This window comes from Chrysochloris asiatica, unplaced genomic scaffold (genome assembly GCF_000296735.1).
Source record: "Chrysochloris asiatica unplaced genomic scaffold, ChrAsi1.0 scaffold00190, whole genome shotgun sequence".
NCBI lineage: Eukaryota > Metazoa > Chordata > Mammalia > Afrosoricida > Chrysochloridae > Chrysochloris > Chrysochloris asiatica.
This window is the reverse complement of record NW_006408708.1, coordinates 2,527,882-2,536,325: the sequence shown is the minus strand read 5'-3', so window position 1 is coordinate 2,536,325 and position 8,444 is coordinate 2,527,882. Positions and strand designations below refer to the sequence as shown.

At 38.8% G+C, this 8,444-nt stretch overlaps 1 protein-coding gene across 1 annotated transcript in view; it reads left to right on the top strand.

The window, feature by feature from the left end:
• The window catches only part of ANAPC10 (anaphase promoting complex subunit 10), a 190,493-nt gene extending 183,990 nt beyond the window's left edge, over window positions 1–6,503 (top strand). Inside the window, exon 3 of the mRNA XM_006872283.1 lies at window positions 6,369–6,503. Within this exon, the coding sequence (XP_006872345.1) occupies window positions 6,369–6,503 (135 nt within the window). The remainder of the gene's footprint in view (window positions 1–6,368) is intronic.
• Window positions 6,504–8,444: the final 1,941 nt, after the last annotated feature.

Below are 8,444 nucleotides of genomic sequence, written 5' to 3'. Positions count from 1 at the left end.
AAAAAAAAAAAAAGAAGAGTGGCTGCTGGGTTTGACCTTCAGTCCAGTGCTTAACCCAAAGAGTCACTAGGGCTCCTTTATACATACTTACAACCCAACTCACTGCCATGGAGTCAATTCCAACTCATAGTGACCCTATATAGGGTTCCTGAGACTGTAAATCTTTACAGGAACAGTCTCATTAAAAAAGAAGATACATTTATTATGTGGCGTTATTTCATTGAAAAATTATAATTACATCTCAAATGACCACTTTCATCTTTTCTTCATAAGTGCTTCTTTACACTGCAGTCATTCCTTGTTTCTCTGTTTAAATATCACCATAGGGAGTAGAGCTAAAATATGTACATTCAACTTTTCTGTACTGTAGAGATTATTTTGGGAAAAAGAGAGAGAAAAAGAAAATTTCCTGGCGGTAAACTGATAACTGCCCTATGAAAAAATGAGGTAGATTTATGAAGTCTTAGCTTTGAAAACCAATTAGTTTAACTTCTCTATTTAACAGGCAAATTAACTGAGGTCTTATTGGCTAACCAGTTTCTCTAGTAGATTACACACATGGGTGATGGGGAAGCCTTTGGGGATTTCTCTGAACTCAGAGTTATTCTGTTGAACCTTGTCGTAGTGGTAGGATTTGGGAAGTGGTGAAAGAAGGGAAGCTAAGAAAAAACAACCCATGACAGGTTTATGGCCAGCTTGTTAAATTAAATCCTTTGCTTGACATTATATTGCTTTCTTTGTTGGGCGTGGATTAACAGATATTGACAAAATGTCTTAGGTTCTAATTCAAAATGCCAGGTGACAAATTATAACTTTGACAAATTGGCATTATCAACAAGTTACATGGCTAGAATATGGACTCCAGTATGCAGAGCGATTATGCTGTCTATAACCAAGCTCTGTGCTTTAGCAGGGATACACTTGATCTCTTCACCCCAAGGAGTAGATTAAGTGCTTCAGTAAATATAGTATAAAGAGTATTCAATGTGCTAAGACATTAAAACACTTAGGCTATGCTGGAAGATGAGGACCTTCTGACATCCAAGAAGCATATGAATGATTCAGAAAAATGCCTAATGCTGTTTTCTTGCTTTGATGTTTCATTATTAAATCTATTTTCAACATTGCTTTGGAATTATTACTTTTCTGTAAGATTGGATAAAACCAGAATGGAGAAAATAACAAATCCCCTTCTAATCTACTCCATATCATTCTATCTACCACCATTTCCACTTTGTTGTGGTTCTATACTAATTCCTTGATGCAGGTTTCAGAGTACCTTTTTACCACCAGATACATGCTTTTGAACTTTTCCTTTGTTATTGGAGAAGCTAAATTGGAAGAGTTCTTGTTGTTGTTGTTAAGTGCTGTTGAGTTGGTTCCAACTCATAGCCACCTATATAGGGTTTCCGAGGAGTGGTTAGGAGTTTGAACCACCAATCATGAGGTTCAAACTAACCTTGTGGTTGAGTGCTTATCCTACAGTGCCATACGAGGACTCCAGAAGAGTTTTTATAGATGTTTATTTTGGATGTTGTTATTGTTATGTGCTACTGTTGTTATTGTTACGTTCTGCTGTTTTTAAGAGTCAGTGCTGCCTCATAGTGACACTGGACAGAGTTTCGTGGTCCAATGCTTATCCTACAGTGCCACACCAGGACGCCTACAGCCTAGGACATCCTATGGGGCAGTCCTCTTTTCTACCAAGTGCTGATGAGTTGGAGGCTACTAGATGGCACACAACACAGAGACCCTGTGGGTTGCCCAGGAGCAAGTGGCTGATGGATTTGGATCACTGACTTTGCAGATAGCATTTCAGGGCTTATCCTACAGTGCAACACCAGGATTTAGAATGTATATTGTATTTTATTTCTTGCCTTTTTGGATATAATTCTTAAGGTAATAGAATAAAATGGTAATGTAATTTTAAAACCATATTGAACCAAGAGATGATTCAACTCAACCAAGATGAGTTGAAGAAATTATAGCTTAAAGATGTGAAGATTTCTGTTGACTGTGTCATCTTAATGGGATTTGGTATATGTAGTTTATTCTTTTCTTAAATACATAAACATACTTATCTTAAGTCTTTAGCAATAATTTGGTTTTTATCATCTTCCAGTTATTTACATAATGTTTTGGATGAGAAAAATTAAGTACAAAGAGATGGCTTGTTAAAGTCAGATACTGAAGTACTGTAGAGGCAAATTGATACAATGATTAAACCATTAGCTGCTGACCAAATGGTTGGTGGTACAAACCCAGCTAGTAACTCTTGGGAAAAAAAGATCTGGCAATCTACTCTTGTAACTATTACAGACTAAAAATTCTATGGGGCAGTTCTATTCGGTCACATGGGTTTGTCACTGGACAACGGCAGTCCTGAGGAGAAGCCTTGAGGAGAAGGCTTGCACTCATTTCTCCTTGATACTTAAACAAACACACACACACACACAAAATTGAAGGAAAAATATTATACTCAAAACCCATATTCTTCACATTGTACTTTTGTGTTTCATCTGGCTCATAACAGACTTTTGAGAAGTTAAAACCACCCTGTAGTTTTGTGAAGCACATCAAATGGCTTATCTGAAATAACACACTATTAAATTCAGATCATTTTGCAACCCACTTTTCTTTGGGAGGGGGAGAAAAAGGTGGGATCACCCATTGCCATAGTTAGTTGGTTACAACTCATAGTCACCCTACAGGACAGAGTAGAATTGTCCCCATAGGATTTCCAAGGAGTCCTGGTGTGGCACTGCAGAATTGTGCACTGAACTGTGAGGTCAGTATGAACCACAAAGTCGGCGGTTCAAACCCACCGATTGCTTCTTGGAAACCCTACACAGGGTCACTATGAGTAGGAACAAACTTGATGGCATTTAACAACAACAATCTTTATGAGGAGTCCTGGTGTGGTGATGTAGGATAAGCACTGGACTGCTAACTGCAAGGTCGGTGGTTCAAACCCACCAGCTGCTCCTTGGAAATCCTATATAGGGTTGCTCTGAGCAGGGACCAATTTAATGGCACTTAACAAAAGTATAACAATCTTTATGGAATCAGACTGCACAGAATCTTTCTCTGGATTTGAACTGCCAATCTTTTGGCTTAGACCCAAACACTTAACCACAGCACCACCAATACTCCTTGGAAAGGAGGGTTGTTACTGTTTTTGGGTGTTGTTGAGTTGGTTTCAACTCATAGCTGCCCTATGTACAACATAACAAAGCACAGCCTAGCTCTGTGCCATCCTCACAGTTGTTACGTTTGATCCCATAGCTACTGTCACTGTGTCAATTCATCTTGCTGGGGGGCTTATTTTTCAATGATCCTTCATTTAATCGGACTCCTGGTGTGACACTGTAGGGTAAGCTCTGAACTGTGAACAGTTCAAACCCACCAGCTGCTCCTTGGAAATCCCATACATGGTCTCTATGAGTCAGAACTTACTCGATGGCACTTAACAACAACAACAAACCACTTTGCCAAGCATGGTGTCCTTCTCCAGGGACTGGTCCCTCCTGATAACATGTCTGATGTATGAAAGATGAAGTCTCACCATGCTGACTTTTAAGGAGCATTCTGACTGTACTTCGTCCAACACAGGTTTGTTTGTACTTCTGGCACTCCAAGAAAGGAAGCTACTTATACGTATTTCATTGCAAGACTTTAGGTTTCAGTGACAGCGCCAGCAGTGAATACGAATGTAGGAAAAGTGTTGTCCAGGGAAGGCTTCTGTAAGAGGAATCATAATGGTATTAATCTTCAATACTGTAAGTTATAGACCTCAGCTCTAGAGTTGTATCTCTTTGTATTCTGTAGTTCTAAGATATGTCTTACGTATTTACACAAAGAATGAACAGGTTTTAGGTGTACTCTACTATTGATCATTATTATTCTCTTTATTGAGTAAAATGGCTAAGAAAGAAAAGTGAAGTGATGAGATTGTGGATGATTTCTTTTCTTTTTTTGTTTTTGAATAATAAGCCTGTATGACTAGTATTATTAGTTAGCATTTTTAAGCAAATTATCGTGGTGTGGTGCTGTTGGTTAATGTGTCAGACTGCAAAGCCATTTGAACTTCAAGGTCAGCAGTTCAAGCTCACCAGCTGCTCCTTGGGAACCCTATACAGGGTCCCTATAGATTGGAATTGACTCGATGGCACTTAACAACAACAAAATAATGTAAGACTTTGTAGTGATTGTCTTTTCTTTTCAGATCACTTACTAGTACTCTGATTAAACCATATGGACTCTGATTAAACCATATGGACTGTGATTAAACCATATGGACTGTGATTAAACCATATGGACTGTAATTAAATCATATGGGATAATACCATCAATGAATGCCATTTCTAGTCAACTTAATAAATATCTAGGAATCCCAAATACCAGGAATGCACTAGTAACTAGCAGTCATTGTCTCACTGTGTAAAAATGCTGTATGCTTGTTGGTGTGTCACCTTCCCTACTGTATTTTAATTTCCTTTAGGACAGAGACAATGTCTTACTCACATTGTATCTTTTATGAATAGAACTATGGGACATTTGATGAAAACTTATTGAATAAATCTGTGCATTCAGTTCTAAAATACTGATATACATTCTGAGGTTCTTATTGTTGTTAAGTACCATGGAGTTGGTTCCTACTCATAGTGCCCCATATAGGGTTTATGAGGAGTGGCTGATGTGTTTGAACCACCAACCCAGTGGTTCAAACTGACATAAGAACCAGAGGTTCTTATGTTTTTGGTAAGTGCCATTGAGTCAGTTCTGACTCACAGTGACCCTGTATAGAGTTTCTGAGGTGCAGTTGGTGAGCGTGAACCACCAACATTACAATTTAAGCCAACTCTGCAGTTCAGCACATTATTTGGCAACACCACAACAGGACGCCAGGTTCTTATGTTGTTGTTATGTGCCATGTAGTCGGTTCTGACCCATAGCGACCCTGTACAGGGTTTCTGAGACTGTAAATCTTTATGGGAGCAGAAAGCCTCATCTTTCTCCTGTGGAACAGCTGGGAGTTTCGAACTGCTGACCTTGAAGTTAGCAGCCCGCCTGGTAACCACTATGCTACCAGAGCTCCTTAGGTTCTTTTAGGTAGGATAAAATTTTAATTATGTCCTAGTTTGGCATTCATAACTTACTTATATATAACTTGATATAGCTATGAAATAGATAGGATAGATACTGCAAGGCATAGTGGATAGTAGGGTATGTGTCCTTCTGTATACTGATGAGATGGTTTATTAACACAATCCAGGATTTCCCTTAGTAGTTGCTGAACCTTTTGGCTACTTACTGTCAGAATAGTTTAATGTAAACTGTGCTACTTAAAAAAAAAAGAAAAAAAACTTGACGGACATTCTCAGTATTTAAATGAACAATACTAAGTAGCTCCATACAATAGGTCTACTCATTCAGGTATTTGAATGCGTATTTTGTAATTAACTTAGATGGGTGGGTTCCTTAGGATACAATTAAAAAAAAAAAAATAATCAGACATTCACCAAAGACTGAACTGCTTTTAAGGTTAAGACAGCCAATTGGTAATTTTTAGAGAGCTGAGCCCTCTAGGAACCACTCCAGTTTAGAAAGGGATCCTAATCCGTCCTCCCAACCTGCCTGAGATTTTAACCCATTGTTGTCCATTTGATTCCAACTCACTGTGACCCTGAGGGACAACACTGAACTGCTAATAGCGCTTTCAAGGTTGTAATCTTTATGGGTATAGACTGCTGTGCCTTTTTTTCACAGAGGAGTGTGGATTCAAACCACTGATCTTTCCTTTAGTAGCTAAACATCTATACCACCAGGGAAGCTATCTGCTGGCAAGAATTGGAAAATATAGAAGAAAAAGTAGCCTTGTATAGGTGGGAGTGTAGTGGAGATCTTACAGGAGGCTGAGGCGATGACACAGAAACAATAGATAAGCTCAGTAAGTACATTAAATGAACAGAGGATTCAGTGCCTGGTTGTGTTGCGTGAGATAGTAGAACAAGGAGAAACCATCACAGTAGTGCGCATAGAAGAGAATGGACAAAGAGTGGTGTCCATCATTAATTAGCTGGTGCTGCTGTAACAGAAATACCACATGTAGACAGTTTTAACAAGCAGAAATTTATTCTCTCACAGTATAAGAGGCTAGAAATCCAAATTCAGGGTGCCAAACTTAGGGAAGACTTTCTCTCTTTGTTGGCTTTTGGGGAAGGTTCTTGTCATCGGCTTCAGCTGGGTCTAAGAGTTTCTCTGTACAGGGACCCTGAGTCCACAGGACTATGCTTCTGAATCTTCTTCCTTGGTAGTAGGAGGTTTCTGACACTTTGCTCACTTCTTTCTTTTTTATTTCTTAAAAGAATCAGACCACACCCCCAGGAACTTCCCTTACATGTGACATGAGTGAGGCTGTTGCATCCTATCCTAATCCCTTTATAACTGATGGGCCGTTCATGTCAGATCACATCATGGGAGATAATTACGTCATTGCATAACTGCCAAACTACCCAGAATCATGGCCCAGCCAAGTTGCCACATACAAATACCATTATCTTTCAATCCGTTTTTTTAAAATGAACTTTTTGAAGCCTTCTTGTATTTGTTGTTGTTGTTAAGTGCTGTAGAGTCAGGTCCAACTCAAAACAACCTTGTGTAAGGGTTTCTGAGGAGCGTCTGGTAGGTTTGAACGCCCGACCTTGTGTTTCAAACAGACTTTGCCATCCAATGCTTATTCTATAGCACCACACCAGGACTCCCTTGTATTTGGCGGGACATAATTCAATCCATGATGTGAGGTACATGGGCAGGAACTGGTCCTGGATCTCCTCACCACAGCTCTCCAAATACAATTAGATAATTCAGTTATGAAATTCTAGCAAACCACCTACCAAAGCATGACTGAAACTTCTGATAAGTTAAACAGATTGTCCAATGATCAAGTTAACACTGTAGAAATATTTACATTTTATTGGAAAACTGCATCATGTATACTAAAGGTGAGGAACATTTTTTTCTGACAAAGGCCATCAGGGTATTTATAACATCATTTGAAGGCCATACAAAATTATCAACTTAAAAGTTAGCCTGCTATGTTTGGTTAAACATTTAATTAACTTACCCCTAATGTGATGGCTAGAACTGTGGTTTCCTTGGCAGGGCCATACCAAATGATATCATGGATCTTAAAAGGCCCTAGGGCCAGATGTGCCCTACCACTGGTCTATGCCATACTTTTCTAGGTTATAAGATTCTAGCCCTGCTTATTGTCTTTAAGCTATTTTGCAACTCTTTCTAAGTTGTTTGTTGTTGTTGTCAGGTGCCATCGAGTCGGAACCGACTCATAGCAACCCCATGCACAGCAGAACGAAACAATGTCCGATCCTGTCTGTCTGTCTGTTGTGCTGTGGTTCTAAGTTGTAGAAAATTGGTGTACATATTATGCCCTGTCTACCTAGAAGCTGTTTCTCAGAAATGAGTTGAAAGCAACTTTACAGCACTTAATCACAACAGGCACTAGTGAGCTGAAATGGACTGATATTAGCCATTTTGAATCTGACAATTACATGGTTAACTATGCCAGGAATGACAGATTGAAGAGGAATGGCTTCACATTCATCATCAAAGGGAACATATTAAGAGCTGTCTTGAAGTACAATGCTGTCTGTGATAGGATAATATCTAGACAGTTAAAAGGAATGCAAGTTAATACCACTATTATTCAAATGTGCCCTCCAACCACAAAAGCCAGTGATGACGACATTGAAAAATTCTACCAACTTCTTCAGTCTGAAACTGATAAAACATGCAATCAGGATGAATTGGTAATTACTGGTGATTGGAATGCAAAGCTTGGAAATAAAGACAAAGGGTCAGTAGTTGGAAAATATAGCCTTGGTGATAGAAATGATACTGGAGATCACATGATAGAATTATGCAAGACCAACGACTTCTTAATTGCAAATACCTTTTTTAAACAACATAAAAGATGACTATACATATGGGGCTCACTATATGGAACACACAGAAATTAAATTGACTACATCTGTTGAAAGAGATAATGGAAAAGCTCCTATCATCAGCCAAAACAAGGTCAGGGGCAGACTGTGGAACAGAGCATCAATTGCTCATATGCAACTTTAGGCTGGAGTTGAAGAAAATTAAAACAAGTCCAGAAGAGCCAAAATATGACTTTGAACATAACCCATCTGAATTCAGAGATCATCGAAGAACAGATTTGATGCATTAGACACTAAAACCAAAGACAAGAAGAATTATGGGATGACATTAAGAACATCATGCAGGAAGCAAGGAAAAGGTCACTAAGAAGACAAGAAAGAAAAGTCCAAAATTGATATAGTTATGAAATAGTTGTCAGAGAGACTCTGAAACTTGCTGTCCAGTGTACAAATGCTAAAGCAAATAAAGAAATGAGAAGG